The sequence below is a fragment of the Megascapheus bottae genome, chromosome 5 (assembly GCF_031878675.1).
Source record: "Megascapheus bottae isolate mThoBot1 chromosome 5, mThoBot2.hap1, whole genome shotgun sequence".
Classification (NCBI taxonomy): Eukaryota; Metazoa; Chordata; class Mammalia; order Rodentia; family Geomyidae; genus Megascapheus; species Megascapheus bottae.
In genome coordinates this window covers 55,807,361-55,829,548 of record NC_143513.1, presented here as the reverse complement: position 1 = coordinate 55,829,548, position 22,188 = coordinate 55,807,361, and the positions used below count along the sequence as shown (strand labels likewise).

General features: G+C 36.7%; 1 protein-coding gene across 2 annotated transcripts in view; it reads right to left on the bottom strand.

Annotated features, from left to right (window-relative positions):
* Window positions 1-22,188, bottom strand: part of Phf14 (PHD finger protein 14) — a 138,183-nt gene that overhangs the window by 99,419 nt on the left and 16,576 nt on the right. For both annotated transcript variants that reach the window (XM_090333168.1, XM_090333169.1), the window contains exons 4-7: window positions 18,564-18,708; window positions 11,960-12,119; window positions 4,608-4,719; window positions 1,117-1,254 (exon numbers count right to left, since the gene is read on the bottom strand). In XM_090333168.1, coding sequence (XP_090189294.1) covers window positions 1,117-1,254; window positions 4,608-4,719; window positions 11,960-12,119; window positions 18,564-18,708 — 555 coding nt within the window. The remainder of the gene's footprint in view (window positions 1-1,116; window positions 1,255-4,607; window positions 4,720-11,959; window positions 12,120-18,563; window positions 18,709-22,188) is intronic.

The window sequence follows — 22,188 nt, the reverse complement described above, 5'->3', positions numbered from 1 at the left end:
AATACATTCACAGGGAAGTGGATGAATCTAGAGCGAATCACATTGAGACAAGTCAAGACCTAAGGAACAAAAGGTGCATGGTATCCTTAATATATGGCAGTACAAGAGAGAGGACTCAGTATTTTTAGACCCAATGCAAAAATACTGAGTCCTCTCTCTTGTACTGCCATATATTAAGGATACCATGCACCTTTTGTTCCTTAGGTCTTGACTTGTCTCAATGTGATTCGCTCTAGATTCATCCACTTCCCTGTGAATGTATTATTTTATCTTGTCTGTTGGCTATGTAGAATTCCATTGTGTGTGTGTGTGTGTATATATATATATATATATATATATATATATTGCCACATTTTCTGTATCCATTCTTCTGCAGTAGGGCATCTGGATTGTATTTATAGATTTTTAAAAATTTATTTTTCTTTTTTGCAACCTTGGTTTATTAGGTTGAGTCATTCATAGATTAAATTTAAAGGGGTTAAATGAGATCTTTAGCTGCTGTTGTTAGGTGGATCAAATAATTTTGAATAAGTTTATTAAATAGCATATTTAGTAAATTTACATGGGAGTTTCAGAAGCTTCTAGATGGCCCCTGCTTAATAGGAATGCAATAAAAATTTTATATTTTAAATTATCCTGGATTAACTGGTCAGTCCTTAACTCAGACTGCTAAGTAGCTACGATTATATTCATGAACCATTGGTGCTCAGCTGTGATTATTTTTAATCAGAAGAAACTGCCATGCAGGCTTAGACCTACTGATATAAAATGTATCATTGAATAAATGAATTCATGCTACAGTTCAGCTATAAGAATTCATTTAAAAAAAAAAAAACATGTGCCACCTTACTCAGTTTCATAAACATTTTACCAAGGTTTATCTTGAAAACTAGTACTGTCAAAAAAATTAAAAATATTAGTAAGATTTCCAAAAGTCTTAACTATTTGAAGACTGGTAAAACTCACATCTATTTGCTTTTTGAAGTTCTAGATCAATGACCAAAATAAAGATTTTAAAAATAAGCTTTTAAGTTTTCTTTTATGCTTCACAGATCTTACATGACTAACTCATGAGAAAATTAATGAACATATCACCCACTATTTACTTAAACTTACCTCTTCTGCTGCTGCCTCTGAAAGTAGACCTTCCTTCTGTGCACAGGTCACATGAAAATAAGCTCTGCACATGCCAGCATCACAGCTAATGCAAACCCCAGTCCTAGCAAAGCGAGGGTCTTCACAAAAGCTACATTCCTATGAAAGAATAATTAAAAGAATGCTTAGAGCAAAAGTTCTCAAAGACTGCCTCTTTACTTGAAGGATCCACTAAATTCTTAAAATACTAAAGAAATAAAATAGCAAGTCAATTGAGTACCAATACAAACTGTAGGCAAGCCATGTGTTTATAAGAAAATGGAAATTCTTTATATAGTTCCAATAAGCCAAAATTCAACTGGTGTAATAGTGATAATAAGAATATTACTTCAAGATTGCATGCCAGGTACTCGTCCAAGCCATTCATAAATGAATGGTTTTATGTATATTATTTAACAAATCACTATGTCAAAGAAATGCTATAATTATTCCCATTTTACACATGAGAAAATAGAGATGGAGTTGAGTTAACACACCTGCTCAAAATATCAAAGAAAGTTACAGGGAGTGAGGCTGCAAACCAGCATTGTGTGACTAGTCTATGCTAACAGTATCACTTAGAAAATTAAGGAGAACACCCACACTAAACTCTAGGCATTGTAATCAAGCAAAATTACCATAAAAAGCTGGGCACTGGTGGCTCAAGCCTGTAATCCTAGCTACTCAGAAGGCTGAGATCTGACGATCACGGTACAAGGCCAGCCCAAGCATTAAAAAGTCTGAGAGACTCTTATCTCCAATTAACCACCAGAAAACCAGAAGTGACACTGTGGCTCAAGGGAAGGGTGGTAGCATTGAGCTGAAGAGCTCAGGGACAACGCCCAGGCCCAGAGGTCAAGTCCCACAACCGACAAAAAAAAAAGTGCTGTTATTAAGCATTTGATTAAATAGGGGTGTGGGGGAGGGATGTTCTCTAGAACCGAACCCGTGGACAAAACAGGTTCTTTAAACTAGAGATTAAAGGCATCAGAGGTAACATGACTATGTCAAGGTAATATAACTGTACAGAATTAACTGACCAGGAAATTAACATTAGAGTCTAGTGCTTTAATTAATTCTGGAGTGGAGAAGCTGAAGTTATTAAAGTATTTCAATTACCAAAAATGAATCACAGCAAAATTTAGCAGTAAAGAAAGAAGAAAAAGAGGGAGGATTATAAGGAAAGGTTAGAAATGAAGGACAAAATTCCAGATAGGAGAAACCTTACAATCTCTGAATTTTCTGTATTAGAATTTTCCAATGCAACTATCTCTAAGTTCCCAATCATATATGTCTGAAGATTAACTTCCTTTGAAAATGTGTGTGTATATATATATATATTATACAGAAATACAGTACCCAATGTAACAATATTAAAATAGGTTATAAGGGATCTGTCCAACACTTTGAATAAAAGCTTGCCTCTTTCTGCTACATGAGGATGTGGGAAAAGGAGCCACCTTTTTTGTTTGTTTTTTTTTCATTTTTCGAAGTCCTGGGCTTGAGCTCAGGGGCACTGTCTTTGGACTTTCTCAAGGCCAGAGCTCTACCACTTGAGCTTCAGCTTCACTTCTGGCTTTTTTCTATGTATGTGGTACCGAGGAATCAAACCCAGGTCTTTGTACATACTAGGCAAGCACTCTACCACTAGGCCAAAGTACCGGCCCTGGAGCCATCTTTCTTTTTTTTTTTTTTTTTTTTTGGGCGGCTGTGGGGCTTGAACTCTGGGCCTAAGTGCTAACCCCGAGCTATTCAGCTCAAGGTTATTGCTCTACCACTTGAACCACAGTTCCACTTCTGATTTTCTGGTGTTTAACTGGAGATAAGAGTCACACAGACTTTTGTGCAAAGGGTGGCTTTGAACTGTGATCCTCAGATCTCAGCCTCCTGAGTAGCTAGGATTAAAGGAGTGCACCACCAACACCTGGCTGGAGCCATCTTTTAAGGAGAGAAGCCAGATATCCCAGCTGCTACCTACCACCTTGGTGCTGGACTCTCCCATCTTAATAAATGAGACATTTTTACTGTTAATAAATTACTTAGCATAAGCAGCATTTGTTGCCCAACCAGTGGTTCACACCTGTAATTCTAGCTACTCAGGAGACTGAGATTTGAGGATGCAGATTCAAAACCAGCCTAGGCTTGCAGATCTGAGACTCGATCTCCAATTAACCACCTGAAAAGGAGGAGTGGAGTGGCTCAAGAGCTTTAGGATGGAAATATAAACATAACTATATGGACATAAAAACCTATGACTCTATAGACATAATGTTTTATTTCATAAATTAATATGTTTCTATGACATACAAACCCTTAGCCTAATTTTGATTAAGTTCTAAAGACCAAGTCCTGGGGATTGTAAATAGAGATTTCCTTCTTGAACACTTGTTTGTTAAACTTGTTTAAAATATGATGTAAAAATCAATGTTAATAAATTCTTTAATTAAAAAAGTACTATTAAAACAACCCCAAAGGACTAGAACATCTCTTTATGCCAACTTTAATATATTATTGATGCTATTTAAGAGTTTTGCTTCCCAACTTCATAAAAGACAGTAAAGATTGAGTTCCTATCTAATTAGCTTCAGTGGTTTTTGGCTGTTTTTATCAATTATATACTTTGATTTAAGGTAATATGTGGCACTTACAATTATTTTCAATCTTGCTTGATTGATAAACTCTTAAGGCTAAGAGTCACTTACTAAGCAGAAGTTTACGTAGTTATGAAAATTAAACTCTTGAAATGTGAATAAGATAAAAAGTATTCCATGTGTTTGTGTGTGTGTGTGTGTGTGTGTAAAAGTTTGATAAATTATACTGCAAAAATCAAAATTTAGGACTGAACTGAGTAGGATGTCATGGCCTGTACTCCCAATACTTGAAAAGCTGAGGCAGTAGAATCATGAGATGTTAGCCTATAAAGGGAAATCCTGTCTCAAAGACAAAGTAAAATAAGATGGGGCCAGGAATTTCACCTAGAGCTAAAATGGTTGCCTAGCATACACAAAACACCTGGGTTCAATTCCTCGGTACTACAGACATAGAAAAAAACCCGGAAGTGGTGCTGTGGCTTAAGTGGTAGAGCTCTAGCCTTGACAAAGCCAAGGACATTGCTCAAGCCGAATTCAAGCCCCAGAACTGGCCAAAAAAAAAAAAAAAAAAAAAAAAAGTGGAATTTACCCACGTGGTTATACAAAGGCCCAGCTCTATGTATTTGATAATGTGCCACAAGCCAGGGAAAACAGTAATAATTTCAAGTACCATTTCACTAAATTAACAATACATGGAAGAATTCATGCATCATTACCTTTCTAGGAAATCTAATATCAATGACTATGATGCAGAATTACACCCCAGCAAAGAACACAATCACTAATAAGAACATCTTTCACGATAATGATACTAATAAAAGCCAGAGATACTAATAGTAAATTTTTTTTCTGTTCAGATGAGTATATATGTTTTTGTCTTACCTTGGCACCATATTTGGAATAGTTCATTTCTGTAAGTGTTACTGGTCTCAATTTGTCAATATCTCCAAAAGCTACCCCAGGAACGTAGAGGGCACAAACGATGTGAACCCATCTAGTAGAGAGAAGACATGGTTTTGCTATCAATCCTTTTATGAGTTTCTCACATGGAAAGCAAAAAGAAAACATATGCCATCTTAAAATACTACTGAAAGAATTCTGTGATTCATGGGAAATACTCAATTTCAGTCACATAAGTGAAGAATACACACCTATAGAATACTAGTAGTTATACAAAAAAATGACAACAGCTTTGCCAAAATGTAGACGTAGACTTACTTAAAACCCAATGTACTTTATTCTTGTTCTTAAATATATGCATGAAAGTACAATTACAATGAAATAAAGTAGCATTTTCAAGTGCATAGAAACATTCACATTCATTATTATAAGAACTTCCAAAATTAAGGATCCTAAATTAAGAACTGTGAAGTGAATCTGTGATCATAACATATAGTGGTTAACAATTGCTAATTCTTTTCCAAAAGCTGAAACTGTTGAATAATACTTAAAAATTTATTTTAACAGTTTTAGTGTAGAGTTTGACCTTCCCAAGTAAAAGTAGTTCGTTAGAAGAAGGTGTAGAGGGCTAGGAGTTTGGCCTAATGGTAGAGAGCTTGCCTACCATGCACAAAGACCAGGGTTCGATTCCTCAGTACCACACACATAAAAAAAAAAGCCAGGGACTGAGTGTTTGGCCTAGTGGTAGAGTGCCGGCCTAGCATGCACAAAGACTGGGTTCAATTCCTCAGTACCACATACATAGAAAAAAGCCAGAAATGGTGCTGTGGCTCAAGGGGTAGAGCTCTAGCCTTGAGAAAGCCGAAGGACAGTGCTCAAGCCTTGAGCTCAAGCCCCAGGACTGGCAAAAAATAAAAAATAAAATAAATAAAAATAAAAAAGCCAAAAGTGGTGCTGAGATTTAGCCTTGAGAAAGTCCAAGGACAGTGCTCAGACCCTGGACTGGCAAAAAAAAAAAAAAAATGAAGGTGTAGAACAATTTTCAATAATTATTCATCTGACCTGGGTGCTGGTGGCTGAAACCTATAATCCTAGCTACTCAGGAGGCTGAGAAATGAGGATCATAGTTCAAAACCAGCCCAGGCAGGAATATCCAGTGACATATTTATCTCTGGTTAACTAGCAGAAGACCAGAAATGGAACTATGGCTCAAAATGGAGAACATTAGCTTCGAGCAGAAACTCCCTAGGGATAGCACCCAGCCCCTGAATTCAAGCTCCATCACTGACCAAAACAAACAAATAAACAAAAAATTACTCATCTGTTCACCATACAGTCTATGTACTAGAATTTATATACCTTGCATGCAAAGTCTGAATAATGCTGTATTCCTAAATGATGTGATCTGTGTGCTGAAAAAAAATTAGTTGGTTAGGATTTCAGTTTTTTAAAAAAATTGATCTGAAACTTTTTAAATATATAATGTTTGTGAATAAAAAAACTGTTGAATCATAGTCAAGTTTAATTAGTAGCTCTATATGCCTTCTGGGGGGAAAAAAAGACAAGAGACAATATGGTAATTCTCTATCAATCTTGTAAAAATATTCACAAATTCCACTTTTTAAAGTTAAAATAGCCTTAAATACTATATAAGTCTGGTTTTATGATACCCTCTGAGTTGTAATGGATTAAAGAAGCATTGATACTGAGGAACGCAGTTATAAATCTTCAAAAAAAAATACTATCTTTTCTACTGGGGAAAAATTCTAGTTTTGAGATTTTCTTGATACATTTAATCCAACCTCCCAAATGTATCCTGTGGAGTTCAATATAAAGATACACATCTTCAACAAGCAGCTGCTTTCTCAATTTAGTTTGCGAAGTTTCTTCATGCTCCACTGATGTATTAAATGTCGCTGTACTCTGTAGGAGTTTATCTTTGATAAACCCAACAGCTGGCTGCTTCCTTCATACTGACCTTCTTAAAATGCTTCAGAACAAGTCACACAAGCAGTGCATATTTAAACTGCCGTTTCAGAGTGATTGGCACATCAGTGTATTACTTCACCCACCAACTCATGTGAGGAAACCAAGGTGAGTCCTTACTAAAATACATATCAAACCTATGACAAAATAAAATCATTTCTAATATGATTTTGATCCATTTTAAAATCAGTAGTCTTTTTGTTCATATGTCTAGCATGAACATACTTTAGAACTTTGCAGTGAAGAAAACTTGGGAAGTCAAAACAAGAAATCTTCCCTGTTATTTTACCATCCATTTTGCTCAACATTATACTGACATATGTTAATTGGGAAAAGGAGAAAAAAATCAAACATCTCATGAACCACCAAAAAAAAGTTGTGATTGGCCAGGAGTTTGGCCTAGTGGTTAAAGTGCTTGCCTAGCATGCATGAAGACCTGGGTTTGATTCCTCGGTACCACATATATAGAAAAAAGCCGGAAGTGGTGCTGAGGCTCAAGTGGTAGAGCTCTAGCCTTGAGAAAGTCCAAGGACAGTGCTCACGCCCTGAGCTCAAGCCCAGGACTGGCAAAAAAAAAAAAAAAAAAAAAAAGGGAGACAAAAACAAGTTGTGATTGTCATTCTACTATACAAACCTTAATATATCATTTTAAATTTATGTACATTAATAAAGCAAACTAAGGCTAGCACTATATTCCTCATAAAACTCTCATTTTAGAATGAAAATTATGGTCTGGATATGTGGCCTAGTGGTAGAGTGCTTGGTTAGCAGGCACAAAGCTCTGGGTTTGAGTCCTCAGTACCATGTACATAGAAAAGACTGGAAGTAATGCTGTGGCTCAAGTGGTAGAGCACTAGCCTTGATAAAGATCACAGACAATACCCAGACCCTGAGTTCAAGCCCCAGGACTTGCAAAAGAAAAAAAAATGAAAATTATATTGTAACAGGTACTTAAAAGCTGATTTTGCTAAAAAGCATCAAATAGTTAACTTGGGCCAATAGATTAGCTAAAACCAGGAGAAAATCAAAGCGCCCCTGCTTCTATCATTTTGTAACTCTATGGTTTGCCATAAACCAGACTCCCCTGCAGATGCTTAAGAGCCATGTTGGAAGCCAGGTAGGAGCTTATAGGAGACTGTACAACCTTCAAGGTATCAATAACTTTTATTGTAACAAAACAAAAAACAATAGTCAAACCACTGTCACCAACTCGGACATCTGAACAAAGCCATCTCTGACCACAAATACATACTTGTCACTGGAACTATTTAACTATAAGTCCTTTTTTCCTCTACCCATAATTAGTTCTTTGTCTGTTTAATCCTATACTTCTAGTCTGTGCCCCAAAAATGGCTGATGATACACCAACAATCTGTCGCCCTACAGGCTGCTGTACCATGTTATAAATCTCCTTTCTCTACTCTTTGTCACATCTGTATTTGGCATATAGCAGCCGAGTATCTGGGTCTATAATACAGACTACAAATTTATGTCAATATAATAAATCACTTAACTATTTTCCATTGTTTAGATGAGGAAAGAGAGGTAAATTTTTCAGTCCTTTAGCTCAGAGCCCTATGTCATGTCCTAAGTTAGAGGGCAATCATCAAGGATATAAAGAAGTAGGATATGTCTATGTGTCCTACGATCAAATCTACAGGATGACTTAGATTAAGTAAAATATTCTCCCTTAAAAAAATAAATAATGGCCAGGAGTTTGGCCTAGTGGTAGAGTGCTTGCCTAGCATGCACGAAGACCTGGGTTCAATTCCTAGGTACCACTTATGTAGAAAAAAAGCCAGAAGTGGTGCTGAGGCTCAAGTGGTAGAGCTCTAGCCGTGAGAAAGTCCAAGGACAGTGCTCAGGCCCTGAGCTCAAGCCCAGGACTGGCAAAAAAAAAAAAAAAAAGAAGTACATTTATGGGCTGGGAGTTTGGCCTAGTGGTAGAGTGCTTGCCTAGCATGCACGAAGACCCGGGTTCGATTCCTTGGTACCACATGCATAGAAAAAAGCTGGAATTGGTGCTGAGGCTCAAGTGGCAGAGCTCTAGCCTTGGGAAAGTCCAAGGACAGTGCTCAGGTCCTGAGCTCAAGCCCAGGACTGGCAAAAAAAAAAAAAAAAATAGATTAAAGTGATAGGAATTTGGCCTGGTGGTAGAGTGCTTGCCTAGCAAGCACAAAGACCAGGTTGGATTCCTCAGTATCACATACATAGAAAAAACCAGAAGTGGTGATATGGCTCAAGTAGTAGAGGGTTCTAGCCTTGAGAAAACCCAAGGACAGTGCCCAGGCCCTAAACTCAAGCCCGGGACTAACAACAACAAAAAAAAGTACAGTAACAAGAATATCCTTTATTACTCTAAAGACATAATCTACTATTACTTATATTAATATGTAACTATAACATACAAACCCTCACCCTAATTTTAACTATGTTCTAAAATCTAAGTGCCAGTGATTGTATATAGAGATTCCCTTCCTGAATACTTGTTTCTTAAACATGTCATTTGAAATATGATGTAAAAATCAATGTTAAATAAATTAACATTATTATTTAATAAAATATATAAAAGATAAATAATATCCTAATGGCTTTCCCATATCATATCACATCATTTTTGTGTAGAATTGTGGTTCCTATCAAACACTGAGGAGGAAGGGTATAATTAAGCCTATATGCTACAAGTCAAATTTTGATACAATTTTCATTACATACATTACTCTTCCTTTTCACCTAAATTCCATTTAAAGATATAACACTAGGCTTACGCCTGTAATCCTAGCTATTCAGGAGGCTGAGATGTGAGGATCAAGGTTCAAAGCTAGCCCGGGCACAAAAGGACCTAAGACTCTTATCTCCAATTAACCTCTAGAAAATGGGAAGTGGGGCTTGGCTCAAGGGTAGGGTGGTAGCCTTGAGCTGAAGAGCTCAGGGACAGGGCCCAGTCTGAGATCAAGCACCATGACCCACAAAAACAAAGCAAAACAAAGAATACCACAAGTCTTTATCAAATTTTCTTAGCTTTCTTGTCTATAATGCATTATCAACCATACTTTACATGGTGCAAAATGTAAAAAAAGCACACAATTTGTGTTACAGCCTATATCTCAGTTATGAACATCAACATACAACATAAAGTGTTCAAATAGTACATAAAAGAATTTTTGAGGTCCGGGAGTTTGGCCTAGTAGTTGAGTGCTCCTAGCATGCACAAAGACCTGGGATCAATTCCTGAGTACCACATACATTGAAAAAAGCTGGAAGTGGTGCTGAGGCTCAGTGGTAGAACTCTAGCCCTGAGAAAGTCCAAGGACAGTGCTCAGGCTCTGAGTTCGAACCCAGGACTAGTAAAAAAAAATTTTTTTGAACCAGGTGCAGTGGCTCACACCTGTAATCCTACCTAATCAGGAGGCTGAGATGTGAGGATCACAGTTCAAAGCCAGCCCAGGCACTAAAGCACTAAAGAATTTGAGACTCTTATCTCCAATTAATCACTAGAAAATAGGAAGTGGGACTGTGGCTCAAGGGGTAGAGTAGGGCAGTAGCCTAGAGCTGGGACAGGTCTAGGCCTCAAGTTTGAGCTCCAAGCCCCACAACAAATAAATACCTTAATTCAGCTGGGCACTGGTGGCTCACCCCTGTAACCATAGCTCTCAGGAGACTGAAATATGAGGATCAGAGGTTCAAAGCCAGCCCGGGCACAAAGCCAATGACACTCTAATCTCCAATTAACCACTGGAAAACTGCAAGTGGGGCTGTGGCTCAAGGGATAGAGCAATAGCCTTGACCTGAAGAGCTCAGGGACAGCACCTAGGCCTAGAGTTCAAGCCCCATGAAAAACAAAACAAAGCAAACAAAAAACCCTTAATTCTAGACCAGTTTAAACATAAAATAATGCTGTCTATGGTACAGTACACAAATGCATGTCAATATACAATTTACATATCTATTTTGCTTTAATTTTTAGATTACAAAGAGGTAAGATTTTCAGCCTTGTTTTCTAGACTTCAGTTCATAAATTTACCCAATAATCTATGATATATTCTATGCATTCCTAGTATGCCATCTAATACGTAGCAATATTTCTCAAGGACTTCTGCATTATGTCCAATATAGATATAGATATACTTTTTACTTAAGTAAAGTATACTGGACATAGGAAATCTGTATTGGCTTTGTTCTATTTAAATACTAATGCTGTTAAATAATATAACTTTATTTGTAAACATTTAAACATAAGTACCCCCTGTTCTAGTGAAAAACAGAAGAGTTACCTGCAAAACACATAAGATTAGAAATTACTCTTATATTTCCAATCATCCTCCCTATGTGGTATATCCTTAAAAATTGTTTTTTAAAAAAGGGAGATGAAGTCAATACTATTATGATGACAATGGCCCATATGTAGGAATATAAGTGTCACCAATCAGTTTATTGCTTTTCAGCTTCAAATTCATACTTTAATACTTGATACAACAGTAGAGTTTCTCTTAACATTTATCCTTTATATTGAGAATTATATTAAGCTCAATGGCAGTGGGCCCTATAACTCCATGGTCAAATGTCCTATAAAAAGAAGGAATCTCCTAAAAGGGAGGAGTGGAGTGCATTTTTCCTCTGTCCCAGTCACAAGCTCAGTTCTTCAGAGACTTAACAGCTTTTGCACAACCTGAAAACCATGTTTCTATATCTCAATCCAGACACCACACAGTCCAGGTTTCAAAGCAGTGATCCACAATCTCCTGTAACCCATGTCTAGGCAGCTACTTCTACATACTGAAACCTATAAGGCTATAATGACCATTTTTCCAACAAAGTCTGAACCCAAAATCTGGGGAAAGAGATTTTCTAATTTTGTCATTCTCAGATAATTAATCTCCCTCATCCCTGGGATTCTTTAGAGTTCTCTTATGCTTCCTCTTTAACCACAGCTTAATAATTATTTATATCAAATTTCTCCCTTTTCAAATCAAAGAGTATGATATACTATTTAAATGAGACAGAATTCAAATATAAGCATTTATCAGCTAATAGGCTTGAGTCAATAATAAAAACATTTGTAATTGATCTGAGTCTAAGCCCTCTTCCCTAAGATTTGGTAAACTACCATTTGTTTCTTCACAGGGTCATTATTAAAATTAGATGAGATGAGAACGTAAACACAAATGATAGTACTCAATAAATGATCTTCCTCTCCTCCATCTGTAGCCTACAGGCTTTATTCTATTTTAAGAAGATTCAAAGAAATGGTGACATGAAATACGTATATCAAAAGTCATACAAAAAAGAGTTTAAAGAGCTCATGTTAAATAGTAGTAATACGAATCAAACAGAATTAGGACATCAACCTTCCAGCATCTGTCTCCTTGAAAATTCCATCCTGATTTGGACACAGCTCACAGCTAGGAGAAACACCACATTTACAGGCATCACAAAACCAAGGCTCAGTGGAGTTTTCAGAAGCTGAACTCATAATGGAGTCACTTTCTCCATCAACTCCATAACAACCTAAAAAAGAAACAGTTGTGATTAAACATTTTTAAACATTTTTTTTTATTTTGTAAAAATAATTTTCATGCTGAGTACTATACATGAAGTTGAGATCTGAGAATTGAAGTTTGCAGCCAGTCCAGGGAAAAAGGTCACTAAGATTCTCAGCTCCAATTAATTATCAAAAAGCTGGAAGTAGAAGTGTAGCTCAAGTGGTAGAACAACAGCCTTGTGAAATCATGAGAGTCTAAGGTCCAACCCCCAATACCAGCAAAAAAAACAAAGACAAATGAGCAAAAAAAAAAAAACCTTTACTAAAAATAATTTAATAGATTGTTACATATAAAAAATAACTTTAGTACTACAGAAAAAACATTAAAGATACTTTTAGAATTTTTTATTACAAATTGTTAAGAGATACATAAAAATGCGAATTACTATTTATAAGAAACTAGATTAACTGCCCAGTAATAATTTATTGAACTTCCTTTGTACCCAACACTAGAATTTACATGAAATTAAACTCAGCAAAAAAAGTAACAAAAACAATTTTGAATAAAGCAGATTATAAAATAAATTTATAGGGCTATAATGTGAAAATTTTATTAAAAGAAAAATAATACAGAAACACACATGCACACATAATTAGAGCTACAGAACAATTTGGAAAAAAAATCAAACTAGAGGTAGACATGATGAGTTCCATTCTCAATTAAGTCAACCTCTGAGGTATTCAATAGTGAAGTATTTAGTCTCTTTAAAATTATGTAATTCTGTCTTCTGTGAATGTATATTCATAACTGAAATAGATGAAAAGAAGAGGCATAGGTCAATATGTATGTCCTTCATTCACCACTACTATTACAAAACACAGAGGGATAATTAAAATAGTCTAACAGATAGCTAAAAGATTGGCTTCCAACTAATGGCTTATAATGTCTTATGAAAATCCTTAATTATTATTATTCCCACACTATTTGAAAGTTGAACTTTATTAAAATATGAAACTCGGGTGCCAGGTATTTGGCCTAGTGAGAGAGTGCTTGCCTAGCATGCACAAAGATCCGGATTCGATTCCTCAGCACCACACACATAGAAAAAGCCAGACGTGGTGCTGTGGCTCAAGAGGTAGAGCTCTAGCCTGAAAAAGCCCAAAGACAGTGCTCAAGCCCTGAGCTCAAGGTCTACCCAGGACTGGGGAAAAAAAAAAAACTTGAAACTCACAAAAAAGAAATGCCAGGCTGGGAGCTTAGCCTAGTGGTAGAGTGCTCACCTCGCATACATAAAGCCCTGGGTTCAATACCTTGGTACCACATACATAGAAAAAGCTGGACATGGTGCTATGGCTCAAGTGCCAGAGAGCTAGTCTTGAGCAAAGTGTCCAAGACTGTGCCCAGGCCCTGAGTTCAAGCTCTGCAACTGGCAAAAAAGAAAAAGAAAAAGAAAAAAAAGGAAAGAAATGTCAAATTTCAGATTCAAAAGAACTAGGTTGTTGTACCCAAGATACCACAGGATTCAAAACTCATTTATTTCTTTAATATTCAGTAGTAGTTGGAAATCACTGTCTTTATCACTACTATTTGTATGAATACTGTAAATGGGAAATAAATTAAAATATATATCTTTTTTCCTTGGGAACAGTCATTATCACCACTATAAAATAAAAAATAAACACATTTAATCTATTTACTCAAGGTACTAGACAATTACACAATGCCACAGAGAAACCTGTTTTCTTAATACAGAAATGTTCCTCTAAAACAAATACTTCAAACTAGATAAAGTCCATCCTTATTCATAGAAAATAGGCAATTGCCAAGTCAATAAAGCTCCCAAGAAGATTTATTAATTTCATTCAGTAAAATCAGAACAGATCATAGCAGTTCACTTTGAATAACATAAAATTCCAGGGATTTTTTTTTATTTTTTAATGTAATGTATAGAGGGGTTACAGTTAATATTCACTAGGTAGTATGTGCATTACCTCTCACACAAAAGTTCCAGTTTTATTTTTAAAAGATAAAATACTATATACATGGCATACACTTCCATAGTCTTAAAAGTCTTACAAATAACCTTTGGAATGTTTTCTAAACTCCATTCTATAGCATTCTTCCTTCATAAAGAAAAATACTGATAATTTATGGAAGCTCAAAGAACAACACCAAATAAAAATTTATTCTTCAGCTTCACTGCCCCTGAAAAATCAACTACACCCCTGTCTTATAGCTCTTTACCTGCCACTTTCACCTGCCATTGGTTCCATATCATTCCACCATAACTGGGAGTTTACTAAACCCTAAAAGAAAGTTCCAGTACCTTACATCCACTTCTTTCTTTTCTTCCACACAAAACATTGAGTACAGAGAAGAGATATTTTTCCATATGGGAAACACTGTAAGTGTTTAGAAATGAGTAAACATAGACAACACATATAACTACACTGAACCTTGAATGACGTATACAATAAACACAAATTTAAGCACATAATAATGTAAACTAAGATATGGTTGATCTGCTTCAAAAATTTCCCCCATTCACAAGAGACTAAACTGCTGCCTCCTACTTATGTAACTTTGAACAAATTGACTCTCTAAAACATAGGAACTGCAAAAGTAATACATATTTAATGCTATTTAATGTCTCTCAAAATGTTATAGAAAAAAGGGGCACAAAAGTTACCCTTAAAATTAAAAGTTTGCAACACAGTGGGGCAGCAGTGGCTCACACCTGTAATTCTAGCTACTCAGGAGGCTGACATCTGAGCACTGCTGTTCAAAGACAGCTCAGGAAGAAAAGTCCCACTAAGACTCTTATCTTTAATTATCCATGGAGGAGAACTAGAAGTGACACTGTGGCTCAAGTGATAAAACTAACTCTTGAGCACAAAGAGGCTCTTGGACAGACCCTGAGTTCAAGCCCCATGACTGACAAAAAAAGAAAGAAAAAGAAAAACTGCAACACATGAATGATGTAACATTTATCAAGATACATTGTACTCATAAGTTGAAATGTTGAAGTGAAATCCCTTGTACAACTACTTTCTGATAACAACAATACATAAGAGGGGAAGAATGGAAGAGTGGCCATTGAATCTGTCCTGAGTGGATTGTATGCATGTGTAGAAAAATCAAAATCAAGTACCTCACTACAAATGTATGCTACTGCAAAAATATAATAATTAACAATCATTAGACTTTTAATTAGAATACTATTTTAAAGTGAGTAATTCTGCTTAAATTACATGTAAGATGCATTCTTCCTATCACAAAGATTTCCTAAAGCCTAAAAGAACGTATACTAGTACCTGGGAAAGAGCAATATGCAGAGCTTTTTCTGTATACTGTAAAAATAAAAATGGTCTAGGGCTAGGTTAACAAAACATTAGAAAATAAACAAATGGGAAGACATCTCTTGGTAGTCTATCTCATTCAAATAAATAGCAACTCAGTATGAAGGCAACTGCTGGGTAAGTGCACTGCCTAATATGCTGTCACCATTATGATACACACCAACATTGTCACACATACTACAATCAGCATATCAGGATAAGTGACATCACATTCAAGGGAAGCCTGCTATTAAGATTCACTTATAGATCTTGTCACAAAGGGATTTACAGTAAGTGACAAAGTGCAGCCCTCAGATTTCAAAGAGAAAATAGATTTCTTTACATTTGGATGGATTGAATTCTCTAACAAGTAATTAGAATTATGCATCTAACATGCATCATTTGGCATATTATCTGCTATCAAAATCGCAAATTAATTCTAAGTGCCAGTGGTTCATGTCCATAATAGTAGCTACTCGGGAGGCAGAGATCTGAGGATGGCTGTTCAAAGCCAGTCAGGACAGGAAACTCTGTAAGACTCTTATTTCCAATAAACTACTCAAAAGACAAGAAGTGGCACTGTGATTCAAGTGGTAGAGCACTTGCCTTGAGCAATACAAGATCAGGGACAGTGCTCGGCGAGAGTTTAAGCCCAAAAACAGGTTTTTTAAAAAGGAGTGTGTCCAGTGACTAATGCCTATAATCACACCCACACAAGAGGCTGAGATATGGGGAATCACAGTTTAATATCAGCCTGTGCAGGAAAGTCCATGAAATAAATCACTGATTAAGTACTAAAAAGGTAGATGTAGAGCTGTGGCTCAATAGTAGAATGCTAGCCTTGAGAACAAAAGTTCAGAGATACCACACAAGCCCCAAGTTTTTGCTCCAGACTAGTACCAAAAACAAAAAGAAAAGAAAGGCTAGAGAAAATACAACTAAACACTATGATTGTGTGCATTTTAGGACTACAATCAGATCTTGACTTACTCTTTTTGATTTTTAACATTTTCACCTTGCAAAAACTTGACACTTTTTGGGTAGATAGTATTTTTGACCAACAGTGCTTTATTAGGGAAGTAACCCCATGCTAACTAGAATAATCGTATATTGTCTAATGTTATTTTCTACTCTGTATTTTAATATAGCTATATAATGAGGGTTAAAATGTTTTCTCTCTGAAGTAAAGCATTCAAGAACTTCATATTTAAAAATCATGGTCTGGGAGCATGGCCTAGTGGAAAAATGCTTGCCTGACATACATAAAGCCCTGGTTTCGATTCCTTGGTACCACATGCAATGAAAAGGCCAGGCTGGGCTTGTGGCTCACACCTGTAATTCTAACTACTCAGGAGGCTGAGATCTGAGGATCAAGGTTCAAAACCAACCAGGGCACAAAAGGATCTGAGACTCTTATCTCCAATTAATCTCTAGAAAACAAAGAGGGGCTTGGCTCAAGGGTAGGGCGGTAGCTTTTGCGGTAGCTTTGAGCTGAAGAGCTCAGTGACAGCGCCCAGGCTGAGTTCAAGCCCTATCACACACACACACACACACACACACACACACACACACACACACACACACACACACACAAAGCCAGAAGTGGTGCTGTCACTCAGTGGCAGAGCACTAGCCTTAAGAAAGCCCTAGGACAGTACCCAGGCCCTGAGTTCAAGCCCCAAGACTGGCAAAATAAAATGAAACAAATAATCATGAGACTAAGGCAGATTAACTGACGGGTAAGAAGGTTGAAACCAATCTCTTCTCCTACACAGTAAGAGACACCAGGGAGTTCTTTGTCCTCCCTAAGACCTACCATGACCACTGATTGGAAAACTGAAATTCTGAACATCTCAACGGTTCTCTTGAGCCCATCTAGCTCCAACCTACCATTTTTTCTAAGAGTGTATCCTCTATTTCTTTTTCTCTATTAAACACTTTGCTTTGCCACTGTGTGTGTGTGTGTGTGTGTGTGTTCACTCTTTCTCTTTGGTCAAGGTCTGTAGGGCTTAAACTCAGAGCCTGGAAGCTGTTCTTGACCTCTTTTTACCTAATGCTAGTGTTCTACCACTTTGAACCCACTTCCAACTTTTGAGTGGTAAATTGGAGATAAAGAGTCTCACATCTCACAGACTTTCCTGCCCAGGCTGGCTCTGAAGCACGATCCTCAGATTTCAGTCTCCGAAGTAGCTAGGATTATAGGCATGAGCCACCAGCACCAGGCTTATTAAATTTTTCAGTGAAGATACCAAAACTATACGATCTTCACCAAGGAGATTACTCATTCCCAAAAGGGCATTTTTTAAAAGTTGTATGTCTGAAGTACAATATGGAAATTTGTCACTTAAAGGACTGAAATTTAAAAATAAAACCTTAGTAATACTATGTCCTACTTCTTTCCCTTTTCTGGGGATTAATATTTAATGAAAATCCATTTTTAAACTCCTTTTTGTATTCAGGGAATTCTGCTCTCCTTTAGCATCTTCTCTCAAGGTAAGTGCTCTACCACTTAAGGTACAGCTCCACTTCTGACTTTTTTGCTGGTTAATTTGAGATAAATAACAGACTTGAGATAAATCACAGACTTTTCTTCCTAGGCTGTCTTAGAACTTGCGATCCTCAATTTTCAGCCTCTTGAGAAGCTAGTATTACAGGCATAAGTCACCAGAACTCATATCTATTTTGAAACTTCAAATGAAATATCACATCATAGCAAAGCATCAGTGGTTCATGTCAGTAATTCTAGCCATTCAGGAGGCTGAGATCTGAGAATCACACTTCAAAGCCAGCCTAAGTAGAAAAGTCCTTGGGACTCATTTCCAATTAACCACCAGAAAACCAGAAGTGTGCTGTGGCTCAAGGGGTAGAGTGCTAGCCCTAACCTGAAGAGCTCACAGACAGCACCAAGGTCAAGAGTTCAAATCCCACACCAAGAAAAAAATCATGTATATATGTGTATATATACATATGTATATACATATGTATATATATGATTTTTGTATATTTATGTATATATGCATATATAAACACAGACAAACCTTGAAACTGATAAGATGAAAAAGAGGTTGCTTATATTTATTTCAATACTGTCAATACATTACTTCTAGATGGAGAAAAACCAGCCAAATTACCTTCATGGACTGTAATGCCACAATTGTCACACTGAATTATTTCATCCGCATCTTCACTATTATCACCAAGACATACACAGCAAATCAGAATATGGTCCATTTTTTGAGAACTCCAGTTTTGACTCTTCTCAAGAATCAGCGAGTCCTAACATTAAAATACATCAGAAAGTGACATTTCAATTAAAGAGTAATTTTAATAAAACTCCTACTTTAAACAATTTTAAATGTTACTGTGTCTTTCCAATTTGTGCTGCATTCTTTATTCTTTTTAGTGACTCCAGAGTTTGTCTACATTTCAGAAGTGTACCTGTGTCACAGAACCCTCTAAGCACTCTCTTACTTTTCATTTCTTGGAAAATTCCATACATTCTCTTCCATATGCATTAAAACCAAACATGCAAAAATGTTCATTTGTTTGGTTGTTCTACTTTGCACCTTAAACTAAAATTTAAAAATGAAGTAATTAATCCACAAGTAACTATTAATCTTACATATGGATTATAAAAGTATAAATTCCTACACTTCAGGTGCTTTCAATACTATCTGGGAAAAAAAAGACATACATATATGAAATAGAAAGAAATAATTTCAAGGTAACATATTGATAAGTGCATGTGAGGTCTGAGTTGCAGAATCTATATCCTATACGTGGTAGGTAGTTCAAAAGTTGTAAGATTACTGAATCAATGACAGTCTGAGTGGCTACATCTTTAAATATAAGTTGTCTTGTTTTTTGTTTTTTTTGTTTTGTTTTGTTTTTTTTCCCCAGAGCCAGGGACCAAACTCAGGGCCTTGCACTTGCCAGGCAAGGGCTCTTCCGCTGAGCCAAACCCCCGACCCCAAATATAAGTTTTTTTTAATTTAAATTTTGTTGACAGGGTTATGTATGCGGGGTTACATTCATAAAGTATTGAGTACATTACTACTTGAATGTTGTTACCCCTTCCCATCCTTTTTCCCCCACTATCCTTCCCCCTAAGTCGTAAAACTCATTTCCAACATATTGTCTTGTGACTATCAATGATACACTGGTTCCTCCTTTGTTCCTTGTCTCATCTTTTTTTCCCTTTTCCTTCTGATTCAAATAAAAAATAAATATGTATACAATATAACAGGTACCAAAGTCAGATACTGCAGCAACAGAGGATAAAACATAAGAGAGAGGGCTGGGATGTAGCTCAGTGGCAAAGCGATTGTCTAGCAAGTGCAATGTCCTGGGATCGATCACCAGTGCCAAAAAAAGAAAAGACAAAAAAAAATACTAAAGAAATAAGTTCACATAGCACATTAGTACATTAAAAAGTAGCCACAAGCGGGGGAGGGGCAGGAGCAGATTGGCCTAGTGGTAGAATGCTTGCCTAGCATGTACAAAAACCAGGGTTTGATTCCTCAGTACCACATACATAGAAAAGCCAGAAGTGGTGCTATGGCTCAAGTAGTAGAGCGTTAGCCTTAAGGAAAGCCCAAGAACAGTGCTCAGGCCCTGAGTTCAGGCCCCAGGCAAAAGAAATAAAATAAAAATAACCACAAGGATAAATCTCATTTTGAAAAGAAATTAATTTAAAAGCCAAGCATGATAGCTTGTGCTGGTAGTCTCAGAATTAGGAGCCAGACATGGTAGCTCACAACTTCAGTTCTCAGGAGGCAGAGAAAGATCAATGTTGTTTCAAGGAAAACGTTAGCTAGACCTACATCAACTAACAAACCAAGCATGTGGGAAGTGTGTGCTCTAACCACAGGAATACAGAAGGGCTTAGGTGGAGGACTGAGTTTGAAACCAGTCCCAGGAACAAACACAAGGTCATATCCAAAAATAATGGTAGTCATAACTAAAACAAAAAGTGCTGTGAGTATGGCTTATGTATCCAAACATTTGTTCAGTTACACCAAGTTCAAAACATAGTACTGTCAATAAAAAAAAAAATGAAAAAGAAGATTCAAGCATAGCATTGTGATTCACAACTATAATCCAGCTGTAATCCTCTACTGGGGAGATGGAGGTAAGAGAATCAGGAAATGCTACCTGAAGTGTGGAAGGGGGGAAGCGAAAATAGTAGGAATACAAACCAAATGGTGTAATGCTTGTTTAGCAAGCCTTAAATTCTCAATTCCATTCCCAATAATACCTAAAAGAATAGAAGAGGCCGGGCACAGGCATGGTGGCTCATGTCTGTTATCCTAGCTACCCAGGAGGTTGAGATCTGAGGATCAAGGTTCAAAGCCAGCCTGGGCACAAAAGGACCTGAGACACTTATCTCCAAATAACCTCTAGAAAACTAGAAAACAGGTAGTGGGGCTTGGCAAATGGGTAGGGTGGTAGCTTTGAGCTAAAGAACTCAGGGACAGTGCCCAGGCCCAGGGGTAAGGTGGTAGCCTTGAGCTGAAGAGCTCAGGGACAGTGCCCAGGCCAAGTTCAAGCCCCATGACCCACAAAAAAAAAAAAAAAAAAAAAAAAAAAGAGAATAGAAGAAAATGATTAAACCTGGAACAATGGCTCATGACTGTAGGCTGAGGACAAAAAGAACCTACACCGAGGAACTGGTGATCAGCCTGAGCAACAAAATAAGTTTATTTCCAAAAAAAAAAGCAAAACAAAACAAAAATAATTGTTAACATATTTAATAAACTGTGTCTAGCACTATGTGTAATAAAAAATAACTTTGGCTCATGAATTTTTTTTTTTGCCAGTCCTGGGCTTGAACTCAGGGCCTGAGCACTGTCCTTGGGCTTCCTCAAGACCACCTGAGCTATAGAACCACTTCTGGCTTTTTTCTATGTATGTAATAGCGAGGAATCGAACCTGGGTCTTGGTGCATGCTAGGCAAGCACTCTACCAGTAGGCCAAAGTCCCGGCCTGGTTCATGCATTTTCATTTACAAATTGAATCATACCTAAAACCAAAATGAATCAATGAGTTCCATAGAAGATATTCCCTAAATTTCATATTAATCTTTCATATTTTTATAATCTTTTCAAGTCTAACAATATTCAAAAGTAACATTTGAGTCCATTATTTCAAAATCTGTAAATTTCATTCATAGACTATATTTCAAAACATTTGAAAGTCATAGTAAATAATTATTTCAATATATATTGCATATACATCTAAAATTACAACTAATTTATATACACAATAAATAAAAATGCAAAAATCAAGGAGAAGAAGCTCTTTCTCTTAAGAACTGTAGCACTTCCAAGTTTGTATTTTATTGCTTTGTAGTAAAACTAAACAAAATATTTCGCAGTTAATGGCTACCAAGTTAAAAAAAAAAAAAAAGAGAATCCTAAGCGACATGGTAGCTCACACCTATAATCCTAATTACTCAGGAGGCTGAGATCTGAGGATCAAGGTTCAAAGCCAGCCTGGACACAAAAGGACCTGAGACTCTTATCTCCAATTAACCTCTAGAAAACCAGAGGGGCTTGGCTCAAGGGTAGGGCAGTAGCCTTGAGCTGAAGAGCTCAGGGACAGCGCCCAGGCCAAGTTCAAGTCCCATGACCCATGGGGGGGGGGGAAGAGGGAGAAGAAAAGGGGAAGGGAGAGGGAGAGAACAAGAGAGAGAGAGAAAGAGAGAGAATTCTATGTGGAAACTCCATGTGTTTTATCATTGGTACAGTAAACAAA